Source organism: Panthera leo, chromosome D1, assembly GCF_018350215.1.
Source record: "Panthera leo isolate Ple1 chromosome D1, P.leo_Ple1_pat1.1, whole genome shotgun sequence".
NCBI lineage: Eukaryota > Metazoa > Chordata > Mammalia > Carnivora > Felidae > Panthera > Panthera leo.
The window spans coordinates 111,889,870-111,904,651 of record NC_056688.1 but is presented as its reverse complement, the minus strand read 5'-3'; the positions used below and the strand labels follow the sequence as shown (position 1 = coordinate 111,904,651).

General features: G+C 63.4%; 1 protein-coding gene across 11 annotated transcripts in view; it reads right to left on the bottom strand.

Moving 5' to 3' along the window:
• Positions 1-14,782, bottom strand: part of ANO1 (anoctamin 1) — an 83,920-nt gene that overhangs the window by 13,180 nt on the left and 55,958 nt on the right. For 5 of the 11 annotated variants that reach the window (XR_006193864.1, XM_042906301.1, XM_042906292.1 and 2 more), the window contains 8 exons: positions 13,143-13,220; positions 12,073-12,147; positions 9,485-9,686; positions 9,254-9,365; positions 7,758-7,815; positions 4,594-4,694; positions 3,745-3,890; positions 837-989 (listed from right to left, as the gene is read on the bottom strand). Coding sequence is in view for 10 of the 11 variants with exons in the window: in XM_042906301.1 (XP_042762235.1) it covers positions 837-989; positions 3,745-3,890; positions 4,594-4,694; positions 7,758-7,815; positions 9,254-9,365; positions 9,485-9,686; positions 12,073-12,147; positions 13,143-13,220 (925 nt within the window). In the remaining variant the exon portion in view is untranslated. The remainder of the gene's footprint in view (positions 1-836; positions 990-3,744; positions 3,891-4,593; positions 4,695-7,757; positions 7,816-9,253; positions 9,366-9,484; positions 9,687-12,072; positions 12,148-13,142; positions 13,221-14,782) is intronic. The other 6 variants (XM_042906296.1, XM_042906297.1, XM_042906300.1 and 3 more) reach the window with 2 other exon arrangements.

The window sequence follows — 14,782 nt, the reverse complement described above, 5'->3', positions numbered from 1 at the left end:
CGTCCCGCCCTGGTCTCAGGGAAGTGACAACTTGCCTAACAGGCCACTCAGTCTTTGTGTCTTCTGTCAGTGAGCACAGACGGGCCGTTCTAACTAAAGTTGTGTGAAACGGGACTTCGGTGCGTCTTTGTGATTTTCCATCTCATTTCAAGATACAGTGGGACCTTCCTTGCCTTCACCTTGAAAACGGGGTCCTGGTTTAGTTAAGTCGACTCACGTGGAGAGAATCATCCTCACGGGTGACACTGTGGTCAGTTCCCACGATGCCCGCAAGCGCGGCCTCCCGAAACCCCCAGCCTCTCTCCTGCGCCCCCATGAGGAACCCTTAGTGACTCGGGGTTAACACCCCGTGGGCCCTGACCCCACAGGCAAGCCATGCAGTGCCCTTCGTGCGTCAGTGGGAGGGGCCCCTTCCCGCCTCCCCTTTCCTGTTTGTGAATGCTGACTGAATACACGACACGCTACAGACTGCCCATCTGTCTAGCTCTGTCTGTGCTCCGGGGGCCACACGGACGGGAGAGGGGTGGTGCGGAGGGCCTGGGAGAGCACGTGCGCCTCGGGGACCTCCTCGTGCAGCAGGCTGCGGGGACACGCACACATCCGAGGCACTGACGCTCTCAGGAGGCCCGGGGCTGGGGCGGGGGCGTGCAGGAGCCTCGACGTCTCGAGCCCCCCACACCCGGCCCCCGAGTCTCCACCCAGCACAGGCGCGGCAAGGAGCCCAGGGGGACACGTGCCTGACCCCACTCCTCCGGCTCTGGGTCAGGCTCCTGGGGAGCAGGACTCCCTCCCCAAACCCGGCGTGCCCTGAGAGCCGGCTCCCGAGGGTCACTCACCGATGTCTTTGGCCCTGACAGCCACCGGCCTGCGGAGCTCGGTGACAAACTTTTTGGCGTCCAGGCGGATCTCGATGATGTTATTCAGCAGCGCGAACAGTGGGGCCAGGGGGAAGGACGCGACGAACAAGGTGACAAAGCCAAACTGGATTACTGCAAGGAGAGCAGGACAATTAGCTCGTTGCTGTGCCCCTCGGCCCCCACAGTGGGGCCCCGTGGTGGTGGCCCCCAAGGCAGATCTCTAGAGTGGGACCCCATGGCAGCGGTCCCCATGGCGGATCTCCATGGCAGGGCGCCATGACAGCGGTCCCCACAGTGGGACCCCACGGCAGGATGCACGGCCCCACGTGCCCCAAGCTGAACTGTGTGGGCTGGGTCTGGCTCGCGTCCTGCCTCTGACGTGGCCCCTGCACCCACATAAGAAGGGCCCGGGGGACACACCCACTGCAACCCTGGGTGACCCCGGGCTAGGAGGGGGCTGTAGGGAGGATTCCACATTTTGCTCTGGCCCTCAGTGTTGACCCCAGAATAACGGTATGCACTGGCGTATCGAACATCTCATCCTACCAGATCACGGGGAAAAGGCCCTGTGTGCAGGAAGGCCCAGCCTCGGTGCCCTTGCCGTGCCGGGGCTGGCAAGGGCCTGGCGGGGGCAGTCCTGAGCAGCCAGGGGTCCCGCCACCATCCCTGGTCTGCGAGAGCCCTGTCGTCCCCTCCCATGGGGCCTCGGGGAGCCGGCTGGACCCACTGTCCAGGACGGTCCGCCTCGTGTCCCTCCTCTTGCCCATCATCCTCACGGTCAGCAAGCCGGCGGTGGGGCTTCGCCCTCGGGCGCCGCGGCCAGCGCGGAGCCGGGCTCCGGGGAGAGGTCAGGTAAAGGTTGCTGCACGGAACCGAACGGGGGAGGCCGGTTCAGGAACTGTAAGTCTGTCCAAGGGCCCTGGCTGCCAGGCGGTAAACAAGGAAGCCGGCAGAATGTCACCGTGTGCCCGGCAGGCTGAGTGTGGCCATTGTTAGCGCCGCAGGTGGGGCCCCAGGGGAGCCTCCGTCTGGGAGCCGGGCCGCCGGCTTCTCCCGGGGCCCGGGGGCCTCCGCGGCACGCTTGTATGGACGTGGTCTTGCCCGAAGGCGGCTCTAGAGGTGACAGAGGCCTCAGACGAGCTTGGCTGTGGGCCCCGTGTGGGCTGCTGGTGCCCGAGGCCGTGGGGTCCCCGCTCCCGCCCGGTGCTGCCTCCTGTTGGTGGATCTCGAAGCAGGCAGGGGAGCCGGTGATGGCTTGGGGCTGGGCTCCCAGCTGCGCCTTCTTTCCGGTCTCAGGCATTGTGTGCCACAGGCGTTCAGGGGGGTCCGTCTTCCAGGAGGAGACCGGCAGCGGGTACGGCGTGGGCCACAGGGTGGGCCGCTCCCCGGGTGGGCAGGGGCCTGCCCCCGAGTCTTACCGTACCCAACAGGAAAGCGGGATGTAACCTCCGGCCGCCCCAGGAATCCAAATCTGGGGGGCACCTGTCTCCCAGCCGGTGACGGGCCACTTTTCTCGCTGCCTGGTCTCCCGCTGGCCTCAGGCAGGCAGGGGTGACCCTCCTCCCGGACCCCAGGGCTGAGACAAGACAGCCAGGGAGGGAGCAGGCCCATGGGGGTCCACGGAGGTCCACGAGGGCGAGGGAGCCCCCCGAGCATCTCTGGTTCATCTTGGATTTCGTTGCAGGAGAAAAGAGAATGGTATCTGAACACGGCACCGTCTCTAGTTTTCAAAGTCTTAACACGCTTTTCCTTCTGAGTCAACGGCAAGGTGCTTCTTGACAAATCGTCTGGGGAGCTGGGTAGGACACTGAGCTAGCAGGAGAGGGGCCCTCGAGGGGGCCACGCTGCCTTGTTCGGGTATCTGTTAACAAGGCTAGGTCCCAGGTCCCACCCTGCACGGACCTGGTCCCGGAGCCGGCATTTAAAACGTGCTGTCCGTGGTGGCCAGGGGCCCTCCACTCTGGGACCCCTCCGCCGGGGTCTCCCTGACCACCTTTGCTTGTCTATTCTCCAAACGCACATGTACGAGTGCCCACCATACGCCTCGGAGGACCGCCGTGGGCCTGCTCCCTCCCTGGCTGTCTAGTCTCAGCCCTGGGGTCCGGGAGGAGGGTCACCCCTGCCTGCCGGGATCCGTTCTAGGTGTAGGGGGTACGGCCGTGAAGAGAAAAAAGGGTCCTGCTGTCACAGGACTTCCATCGCTCCGCCGGGAGATAGAGGCGAAGGCACGACGGGGACTTGAGAGGCCGGCTGGTGCCAGGTGTCAGAGCAGGGGAGGAGGCCCAGGGTCACAGCTGGCAGGGCAGGGGCTGCCCCTTTAAACATGTGGTCAGGAAGACCCCTCTGGTGGGGTCTGAAGGGAGACAGTAAGTCACGCAGGTATTAGGGAGGCAGGGCACGGCTAGTGCAAAGGCCCCGTGGCAGGCATGAGCGCGGAGTGTTTGGGTAACGGCAAGGAGGCCGGTCTGGCGGGAATGGAGGGGGGAGGTGGGGCCGAGGGGCTCCAGGTGGCCGTGCAGGCTGCACCCGCCCTTTCCCCACTTCTCTCTCTGGCCCCGCTCAGAGTGCTGTGCCACCTCTGAGTATCCTCCCGTCCAGAGACACGGCTGCTCGGTGACATGGCTCCACCCCTGCGTCATCTCCTTTTATTTTCCAGTTTACGTCTTTATCTTGAGAGAGAGCAGGAGGAGGGGCGGGGCAGAGCGGGAGAGGAAATCCCAAGCAGGCTCTGCGCCCCACGCGGGGCTCGGCTCACGAGCTGGGGGGGTCACGACCCGGCCGGAGATCAAGGGTCGCACGCTCAAGCCGCTGAGCCCCCCGGGGGCCTCTCTGGTGCACGGGGCCGCGGGACCCCCCCCCCCAGCACAGGCGCCCCGCCCCCACTCACTCATCTCCATGTACTCTGGGGTGAGGCCGGCGAAAGGCTCTAGCGTGTAATCCGCCTCGTAGCGCTGCCTCTTCTTCCCGTACTCGTCGTGGTCGGGGGGGCTCTGGCGCCTGAGCCTCAGGTAGCGGATGAACTTCTTCATTTTCCTGAGGGGACACGGCGTCACTGCGGCTAGGTGTCTGGGAAGACGGCTCGGGGCACCGGGGCCCGTCCCCCGCGAGTCGCGTTTCTAATTCTCGGAGCCGGTGTGTGTTTTAAGCCCTAACGCGCTGGGAGCGCCTCTCCGTCCGGGATTTCCCCTGCCCTCCCCCCAGAGGCGGGGGTCAAGTGTCCTCGCTTGGTTTTTGACAGAGGGCAACGGGGTGCAGGGAGGGCACACGGCCACCTGAAGCCCCAGGAAGGGCCCGGCGGCTGTCAGGGGACAGCGCGGTGGGGGCGGGGCGGGGGTCACTGAAAAGCATCCAGTGTCCCTGGTTCCAGAGGGCAGGCGGCCGTGGAGAGGGAGCGGGGCGTGACTCTCAAAGGGCACGAGGTAAGGACACAGAGCCTCCAGGGGGTCCACCTGCTGATCACAGGGAGCCGGCTCGTGTGTCTGAGGGCGCCTGTCAGCGCCCCAAATCCTCAGCCCGCTGGGGAGCAGGGGGTCATCTCGGCCTCCACCCCCTCCTCGTCCCCCACGGGGTGGCTCTGCCCTGCCTCCCCCCGCCCGCCCTCCCCATCTCCCTGTTCCTGGTGCCCCATCCTGGTCCAGACCCCACGCCACCTGTCACCCACTCAGACCACCCCAGCCCATAGGGCCCCATCCCCCGCCCCCTGCTCTACTCGGACCCGAGGCCACACGCTACTCACGGGATGCCGATCTCAAACAGGTTGTTTTGAATGAGCTGCTTGCCCAGCATGATGATGCTGAGCTGGATACAGAGCTCCATCAGGCAGCCCCCTGGGGCACACTGCGGGACGGAGAGCAGGTGCGTTAGCCCCTCCCCCACTGGGGGACAGAGAGGAGGCGCATCAGCCCTCCCCCCCCACTGCGGGACAGAGAGCAGGTACATCAGGCCCCCCCACCCCCACTGCGGGACAGACAGCAGGTGCATTAGCCCCTCCCCCACTGCGGGACAGACAGCAGGTGCGTTAGCCCCTCCCCCACTGGGGGACAGAGAGGAGGCGCATCAGCCCTCCCCCCCCACTGCGGGACAGAGAGCAGGTACATCAGGCCCCCCCACCCCCACTGCGGGACAGACAGCAGGTGCATTAGCCCCTCCCCCACTGCGGGACAGACAGCAGGTGCGTTAGCCCCTCCCCCACTGGGGGACAGAGAGGAGGCGCATCAGCCCTCCCCCCCCACTGCGGGACAGAGAGCAGGTACATCAGGCCCCCCCACCCCCACTGCGGGACAGACAGCGGGTGCATTAGCCCCTCCCCCACTGCGGGACAGACAGCAGGTGCGTTAGCCCCTCCCCCACTGGGGGACAGAGAGGAGGCGCATCAGCCCTCCCCCCCCCCACTGCGGGACAGAGAGCAGGTACATCAGGCCCCCCCACCCCCACTGCGGGACAGACAGCGGGTGCATTAGCCCCTCCCCCACTGGGGGACAGAGAGGAGGTGCATCAGACCCCCCACCCCCCCCCAATTGCAGGACAGACAGCAGGTGCATCAGACCCCCCCCAACTGCAGGACAGACAGCAGGTGCATCAGACCCCCCCCCCCAACTGCAGGACAGACAGCAGGTGCATTAGCCCCTCCCCCACTGGGGGACAGAGAGGAGGTGCATCAGACCCCCCACCCCCCCCCAATTGCAGGACAGACAGCAGGTGCATTAGCCCCTCCCCCACTGGGGGACAGAGAGGAGGTGCATCAGACCCCCCACCCCCCCCCAATTGCAGGACAGACAGCAGGTGCATCAGACCCCCCCCCAACTGCAGGACAGACAGCAGGTGCATCAGACCCCCCCCAACTGCAGGACAGACAGCAGGTGCATTAGCTCCTCCCCCACTGGGGGACAGAGAGCAGGTGCATCAGACACCCCCCCCTCACTGCGGGACAGACAGCAGGTGCATCAGGCCCCCACACCCCCACTGCGGGACAGATAGCAGGTGCATTAGCCCCTCTCCCACTGGGGGACAGAGAGCAGGTGCATCAGACCCCTCCCCCCCACTGAGGGACAGACAGCAGGTGCATCAGACGCCCCCCCCCCCACTGCAGGACAGACAGCAGGGGCATTAGCCCCTCCCCCACTGGGGGACAGAGAGGAGGTGCATCAGACACCCCCCCCCAACTGCGGGACAGACGGCAGGTGCATTAGCCCCTCCCCCACTGCGGGACAGATAGCAGGTGCATCAGGCCCCCCCACCCCCACTGCGGGACAGATAGCAGGTGCATTAGCCCCTCCCCCACTGGGGGACAGAGAGCAAGTGCATCAGAACCCCCCCCCCCCCCACTGCAGGACAGACAGCAGGGGCATCAGGCCCCCCTTCCCCTGCCCATCCTGGAGAGATGGCCGCAGCCCCCAGCGAGGGGAGGTCAGCCCTCATGTTGTGGGCTGAATGTGTCTTCCACAGAGATATGTCCGCATCCTAACCCCCGAACCACAGAGTATGACCTTAGTTGGAAAAAGGGTCTTTGCAGACGTGACCGAGTTAAGACGAGGTCACACTGTAGTAGGGTGGGCCCTGATCCCGTCACTGGTGTCCTCATGAGAAGAGAGAACACACAGATACACAGAAGACTGTCTGAAGACACAGACAAAGATTGGAGGGCCAGCCGAGGATGCCAGCGGCCCCCAGAAGTCAGGACAGAGGCCTGAAGAACCCGCTCCTGAGCCTTCAAAGGGAGCACAGCCCTGTTGGCTCCTTGATTTTGGGCTTCTGGCCTCTAGAACCTAAGAGAATATACAGTCCTGTCGTTTCGGGGCCACCTGATCTGTGGTCTTTTGCTACAGTGGCCTGATCCCACGCACCACTGTCCATCTACAGTCCCCGTATGGCCACGGCAGGCCGGGGCCTGTGTAGTTGGGAAGCCACGTGGTGAGGCAGCTGGCCACCCCTCTGAGGTCTAACGTCCCTGTCCCCTGTCGTTGCTGGGCCTGCACCAACCGCCTTAGGCTGGGTGATGGGCAGGCAGGCGACGGACCAGAAGCTTCACTTGTGCAAGTGAAGAGAGCTCACGGGACACTGGGCGGCCCTCTGGGGCAGAGCTGACCCCTCCATAGATCCAGGACAACATTTTTTACACTGTTACCACAGAATTTATGTTGGAGAGCCACAAGTTCATTTAAAAACGATGTCCTTGGCTTTACTCTATTTTACAAAGGCATTTCTCCAATTCCTGCAACTATTAAAGAATTTGGCAGGGTATCATTTACGTAAAGAACGAGTCCTAGAAGGGGAGATCACTTCACGGTCCTTTTGCAAACATGTTACTGCGGGTGAGGCCCACGTCTTGGGACGTTCAGGGGCCGGCACTCAGGGTTTGAACCTCTAGGCTGTGCCCTGGGCAGCCAGATCACCCGGTACCTGAAGCCCACCCCCATGCTCTCTACCGTTCCCAAGGCCTGAGCCACGGGCGGCCCTGGGGCCCCGGCTTGGTCTGACGGGGCTGCAGGAGCCAACTGAGTGGCAGGTGCCCTAACCAGGCCCACGGTGGCTGGATTGGCCAAGCAAAAGCCAAAGGTCACCAGCACAGATTTAGGGGAGAGAGGTGGGTCTTTCTATGTTAAAGTCAAACAATGAAGCTGAGTTCTGTTTCTCCCCCACGAATCCATTCTGACCAGAGACGAAAACCTTCTAGATACTAGAAAAGGGGGGGAAACATACAACTGGCATCGTTCTTTGGTTTCTCCTGAGAGTAGTCCTACATGGACACAACAAGTGAGATCAAAACCCCACCCCAGCGGCCGGACCGCAGAAAAGGACTCCCCCAAGAAGGAGGGAAACGCTACTTGACAACACGTGCTTCTGCGGAGTCTGCCGTGGGGACACAACCGGGGAAGCAGAACAGAACACGGGGTCAGTTACCTCCTCCATCCGGAAAGAACGGAAAATGTACACGTAGTCACCCGGGCGGCCGACAAACCTGCAATGAGGGGGGGCAGTGGGAGAGGAGGGGCAGCGCGGGGAGACCCCGAGGAGGGGGCTGGATCCCCCCCCCCCCCCCCCCCCCCCGAGCACACCCCCAGGCTGAGCCAGGACCACCGTGCTGTGTATTACTCCCAAACCCACGGGGGTGAGACTAGACGGAACTTCAGAGGGAAACTGAGAGGGAAGCCCCACCCCCCCCTCCGGCCCCGGGCAGCAGGGTGGGGGTGGGGAACTGAGGCGAAGCAGCTGGAGGGCAGACCGTTCCACCTGCCAAGGTCAAGTCAGGTGGGGGAGGGGAGGTCCCTGAGGCAGATTCTCGGCCTCCTGCAGGACGTTCAGGGCGGGGACCTCTCAGGTCCTGCCCCGTTGTCGTGCATGATCTCAGGGGAGCCTGGACCCCTTGGCTGGGCTCTGGCATGGGACGGTGGCCACTAAATCACACGATGCTGAGGAAGAAGACTTTGGAGGAGTTCTGGGATCACACCCGCTAGCTCCTGGCAGGAGGGATGCTGGGGAGTCTTGGGGGGTGGGCCACAAGCCCCTCCAAGCCCAGGGTGTCTCAGAGGGTCCCGGCACAGGGTTTGCCACACCACTAGCTGGAACAGCAAGCTGGCCATGACTGCCCTTCTCCTACCTTCTCCTGCAACCCTAATCCTCTCCAGTCATCCCGCCCCCCTGTGAGGGCACCTGGAGCTCACTGCCCTGGGCTCTGCTGCCTGGGGTCCTGTTGTCGAGGGCCCCTGCTGCCTGGGGTCCCTGGTTCCCGGGGTCCCTCCTATCTGGGGTCCCTCCTGCCCCGGGTCCCTGTTGCCTGGGGTCCCTCCTGTCTGGGGTCCCTCCTGCCCAGGGTCCCTCCTGCCCGGGGTCCCTGCTGTCTGGGGTCCCTCCTGCCCGGGGTCCCTCCTGTCTGGGGTCCCTCCTGCCCAGGGTCCCTCCTGTCTGGGATCCCTGGTGTCTGGGGTCCCTCCTGCCCAGGGTCCCTCCTGTCTGGGGTCCCTCCTGCCCGGGGTCACTGGTGTCTGGGGTCCCTGCTGTCTGGGGTCCCTGTTGCCCGGGGTCCCTCCTGTCTGGGGTCCCTCCTGCCCAGGGTCCCTCCTGCGCGGGGTCCCTCCTGCCCGGGGTCCCTGGTGTCTGGGGTCTCTCCCGTCTGGGGTCCCTCCTGCCCGGGGTCCCTGCTGTCTGGGGTCCCTCCCGTCTGGGGTCCCTCCTGCCCTGGGTCCCTGCTGTCTGGGGTCCCTGCTTCCTGGGGTCCCTGCTGTCTGGCACCCCTGTAGAAGCCAGGCCTCTCCATGGGCTAGGCTGTGAGAACCACACTGACCGCTCTGCCCTGGGCCTTGGCCTCTGGCCTGCAGGGAGATGGGGAGGAGAGTCTCTCCTGCACTGGGAGGACCGTGTTGGGAGAGACCGTGAGTTTCAGTAACTGAAGTCCCTACCTGCCTTTGAAGAAAGCCACGTAAAAGATGGGGGTGTAGGAATTCACGAACTTCAGCAGGAAAGCCTTGAAGATCAGCCTCTCCTCGAAGCTCTTCTCTGTCTTTGGGACTTCTAGAAGGGGTGAGATGCACGTGACCCCTCTCACGTGAGTGAAGCCCAGAGAGGGTGAGGGGCCAGCCCAAGGCCCCACAGCGGGAAGGCGGCCACGGTCGCCTGGGGCGCGCACTCACCAATCTTGGTGAGCCACCTGGCTATGCAGCCGTAGACCTCGTCCAGGAGGATGATGACCACCAGGTTGATGATGACCGCGGTGGCCGTGACCGTGACCCGGATGTTGGACCGCACGGACGGGGAGGAGTTCATGGCTAAGGCGGCTGCGGTGGAGATCCTGTAGATGATGACTCCCAGCACGATGGCGAAGGTCACGGCAATCTGCGGGGGGAGGAGGTCCCGTCAGACCCCCACACGCCTAGCTCCAGCCCCAAGCCTACAGCAATTCGGGTTCAACACAGACATGGGCTCCTGTCAGCCTCTCAATGCCAGGGCTCTAGGCTGGCAAACCTTCACGGACAGATGAATGAGGGGCTGGTTTCTGTTCTCTGAGAAAAGGCACTGAGTTCGGAGAGGCCAGGGAAGCAGGCCAGGTCACCCAGCTCGAGCCGGGATTCACCAGGTGAGTCCACCCAGCCTGACATTCACGGGGTCTCTCTGCCACCTGCCGTGGGGCACCGTGCCTCCTTTCCCACCCACGGACCCCAACAGGGCACAGGGTGGTTGGAACCCCAGGGGCTGGCCTGGTGTGTGCGAGCCAGGCTGACTTGGGGGGGGAGGAGGTTCTGCCCACAGCGTGGCCCTGAGCAGGAGGCGTTCGGTAACCGAGGCGGGGGCGGGGGGGGGGTGCGCTGGCTGGGATGGTGACTTTAGTCCGTGTGGAGCTCTGGGTTCCTCTTGCTTTTCCTCAGAGGCCCTAACTCCCCACGGATGATTCCATCTTTACTCTCCAGCTGTCCTGAACTGGCAGGAGGACACAGGCAGCTCCCGACCCCGACCCCAAGGACGCACTGAGGATCCCCCCACCCCAGGGGCGCACTGAGAATGAGGGTGGCTGAGCCCGGCTGTGGACCAAGCCCAACTCCACCTGTGGGCCAGGCTCTGTGCAGTTTCCGTTCCCTTCTGTGTGGACCCGTGTCACTTCCTCCCGTTAAGGGTGGGGAGGGCAGGCCCTGCCCAGTTAGGCTGATCCCTCGTGGCTCCCAGGACCGGGACCGTGCTGCAGAGGCGTGGGGCTGTCCTCTGTGTCTCAGGTCACAGCCTGGAAAGCTTGTGGCTCCTCCCCCCCCACCCCACCCCCCAACACCGAGCAAGGCTGCAGCCATCAGAAATCTAGGAAAGCTCCTATTTTAAACTTCGCTCTGCACACATCTGTGGGTGCCCGGTGGTGACCACGCCCCGCTCAGGAAGCTTCTGCAGCCCACGCCACACCCTGACCGCGTTCCCCAGCCAGCCCCGGGAATGAGGGCTTTCCTTGGAAACTCCCTCTCTCCTGCCAAAGGGCCCCACCCAGGGGAGGGCACCACCCTGGCCCCAGAGACGGCCCCAGGCAGCACGTGGAGGTGGGGACAGGGCGGCTGGCCCGCAGGATGACTCAGTGGGGAGGGTGTCCCCCTCTCCCCGCCAAGGGGCTGTGCGCCCCCACAACGGTCTCACTGCCCGCGGGCGATCCCCCCTCTGGGTCAAAAGGTCCACGGGGGTCTAGCTGACATGTTCACGCTGGCCTTCCCGGGACCAGGAACGTGGGGGTGCACTCAACCAGCGTGTGCTCGGCGAATGAAGCTCCTGGGCGGGGGACAGAGCCGTGACTGATTCATCCATGAGGGACAAAGGCACGCCCCCCACCTCCAGTTGGGTTCACACAGAGCAGGGGGGCTCCGGGGCAGGATGCCTGAGTGGCACCTGGGCCTACCACCTCCTGCCTGGTGGCCTGGGGGGAGGGACGCGCCCCGTGGCCTGTGTCCTCATCAGCAGGAGGGGGAGGTATCAGGCCAGGCAGGTTTCCAGGACTCAGTGAGAGACGCCCCGCAAGGCCCTCAGGCCGCTGGATACGCACTCGGCACCGGTCCGGTCCACGGCGGCCAACCCCAGGCCCCTGGGTATCAGCCCACAGGGCCGGGGGCCGTGCGAGACTCTAATGTAAAGCCGGGCAAGGGGCTGGTCCTTTTTACAGTGCCCGCAGGTGGCCCTGACCTCTCGGGAGGATCAAAGAGCAGGTAGCAGGGGGCTGAGGCCTTCCAGGGATGAGACCCAAGTAATGTGGGGTGAAAACCCCCAAAGAGAGCCAGGGCGTTGGCTGATTTAAATCGGCAGCGTTGATGGGCCTGGAGCGACGGACCCTTGGCGAGGTGGCTGCCTGGGAGGCGGGAGGGCTCTGGCTAAGGCGTAGCTGCTTCAACAGCACTGTTCTCATTCTTGTTCTGGCTGTGCATTATTTATTTCATGATTTTCTTTAAAAAAACCCCCAAAAAACCCCACCCAGTTTTGTCTTCACATGGGTAAAGTTTTAGGTTTGAACGACTAATGGCGTGAACGTGTCACTTTGGGAGCGAGAGCCGTGTGCAGGGGACCGTGTACCCGGGGGCCCATGGGTCCCCTGGGGTCTCTGCGGAATGCTGGTCCCCTCCCATCATTCGGGGCCCCCCCCCACCCTGCACCCTGGGACGGGAGCAAATGTCACGTTGATAGCCGGCTCTGGTCTGGGCGAGCACACACCTCTCCCCGTGGGCCTCCCTGACCTCTCCCGCCTTAGCCTTCCGGAACTTACCATGAAGACAATGGAGACCAAGTTGGTGACGTAGGCTGGGAACCGATCTCTCCAGGTCAGCTTCACCTTGTCTGTCTACAACAGGAAACAATGTTGGGTCACCTGGTGGGAACCGTCGCGGAGGAGAGAAGTCTGTGCGCGCGCGGTGGGGCATGGGTGAACGACTTGGACAGACAGAAATACTCAGCACACCTTCGAAAAAAAAAAAAAAAAGCTTGCGGGTGGTGCGTGAAAGCAGACGCCTAGCGTCCAAGGAGGGGCCTGGGGTCTTACCACCTAGCAGACGATGTCATGTGACAGAAAAAATAGCGTTTAAAAACGTGGTTCGTCTGCGTCCGGGGCGTAACAGACCCAAACACCTTTCTAAAGGAGGCGGTTAGGCCCACGTCTGGGAGAAGAAGCCTGCGTCTGCGGCCAAAGTCTCCCGTGGAAGGCGAGAAGATCTAAGAGGTCTTGCCCTCTGCCACCCAGACCATAATAGTTATTTTTCCCTCTGCAGGGCAAGCCGAAACAGGCAACTAGCATTCCAAGGTAAAAACGCTGGTTGCCGCGTAGCATCGGCGAACCGCGGCGACTCGTGGCCCCAAGGCTCCCTGGCTCAGGGACGGCCCGGTCTGGCGGGCCCGTGAGTAGCAGCAGCTGGTCACCAACCCACGAGGTTCCGAGAACGGGGGCGGGTTTCTGGACGGGGACACGCACGCATCAGGTCGGACGACGCTGGCGAGGGCGCCGCACGGGACGCCGTGCGCTCCGGGGCCGGGTGGCATGCGTGTTAATGGAAATGCGACGACCGCTGGCAGGCAGCTGTGACAAGCAGGACTCGCGAGCTCCAGGCAAGGCCGGAGCCCCCTCCCCCCCCTCCCCCCCCCCCCACGCAGACCCACTGGAGCCATGCAGTGACATCTCAACACACATGGGCACGGCTCGACGGGTGTGGAAGGAAGGCAAAGAGGCGTGAACGTGAGTGTTAAAGAAAAGAACACAACAGACTTCGTGGAGGAGACACACAACGGACTTTGGTCGTCGGCAAACAAGTCAAGACTCGCGTTGCCCCCGAAACACAAAAGTACCAATTTCACCCCCGCCATGGCTGTCTTAACCCTCTGCTTCCATTTGTTTGTTGACTCCTCTGGAATATGCCGGCGCTTCTGGGGGCGGGTGGAGGGAACAAGAGAGCACCGTGGGGTGAAGCGTGACGAGGCTCGGAGGCCGCGGGGGCCAGGCCGATTCGGGTTCTGAGCGTTTGCAACCAGTAAGAGTTGGCGGCAAAGGTCTGGGAACGGGAGACCGGGCTTTCGCGATGGCCTCAGCGGGGAAAGGCTGGCAAGGCTCTGAAGCGCCCGCTGGGGACGTGGCCACTGTCATCTCCACGGCGCGCGCGGCATGCAAAGACAGGTTACTCTGAGCGGTTTACGCCGGCGAGGGAAGCCACGCCCAGAAGTGCAAGTTCATAGGCCAAGTAAGGGGTGGGTCTCTTTTTCTCTGGTAACTGAATCTGGTGCCAGAGCTGGGGAACAATTACAACCATAAAGTAGCCGCTAGGGGCCCAAGGAAACCGAGGAGAAAATCCGGGGCGTGCCCGCCAGGAGCATATGGGCCCTGGGGTCGCCATCAGAGCCCTGTGTGAAGGAACCAGGTACCTTTGCTGTTCTCACGATCACAGCCCAGAGGCGGAGTGACAGGGTCCGGGAGGCGCCCCTGGCACGGCTGCCCAGATCCGCTGTTGGGGCTTGGTTGAGTCCCGCGACCTCAATGGATGTCACGGGTGCCACAGAGCCTATTGCTAAGAGGTGCCACCGTGAAGCCACGGGGTGGACTGTCTCGGGGGCTGTGCACTCGTTCTGATTTAACGGAAACAATGACCTCATTTGGGGTGACGACTCACGCCCGTGTGGCTATTTGCAAACTGGAGTCCCACTCGAACCCCAAGAGCGCGCACCCCCTTCCTGGGTGCAGCAGGACTAAGCCGGATTTCTGCCACGTTCCGGGAGCTGTGGCCCGAGACCAGGGTTCTGGTGCGCTCACTTTATCCCCCAGAGGGGACCGTGCCAACTGCCACCTCTGGCCGCTCGGAGCGAGCAAACCCCGTCCGCGTGCCTCAGTAGGAAGATAAACCCAGGGGTTCGCCTCAGCAGCCCCAGAGGCTGGGGGGTGTGAGTGTGGACCGCGGGGCTCAGGGAGCGTCTGCCTCCCACCCTTCAAGACAGACACAAACTTCCCCAGCCGCAGGCGGAGGCTGATGGGGGCCAGCGCCCTGCCCTCCGGGCTTGTTCCAGGGCACGTAAAACACCTTCCTAGGAAAACAGCCACACGCCTCTAGAGGTGGGCCAGAAATCAGTCTGCAAACATGAGACAGCCCATTTGAATGAGAGGTTCGGGGAGAAGCAAAGTGCCTGATTACGAACAGGTCGTGATCTTGAGACCAGCGTGGAGCACTTCTCTCTCGCCCCCACGTCTGGGGGGGGAACAGGGAATTGGCCGTGTGCTCAAGGGTGCTGGCTGGGCAACCCCTTCTATCGCATCATTCAACACGGAACACAAGGGCTGGACACACTGGATGTCAAGCGTCCTGTGAAAAAGCTCCACGGCTCCCTGGCTCCGGGTGTGGACGTGTCGGCTGAGGTCTGAGATGCCCCTAGGATAGATCAAGGAGGGGGACCCCCAGCAGAGTTCGGAAAACTTCAGCCTGTAGGCCAAACCTGGCCCCTTG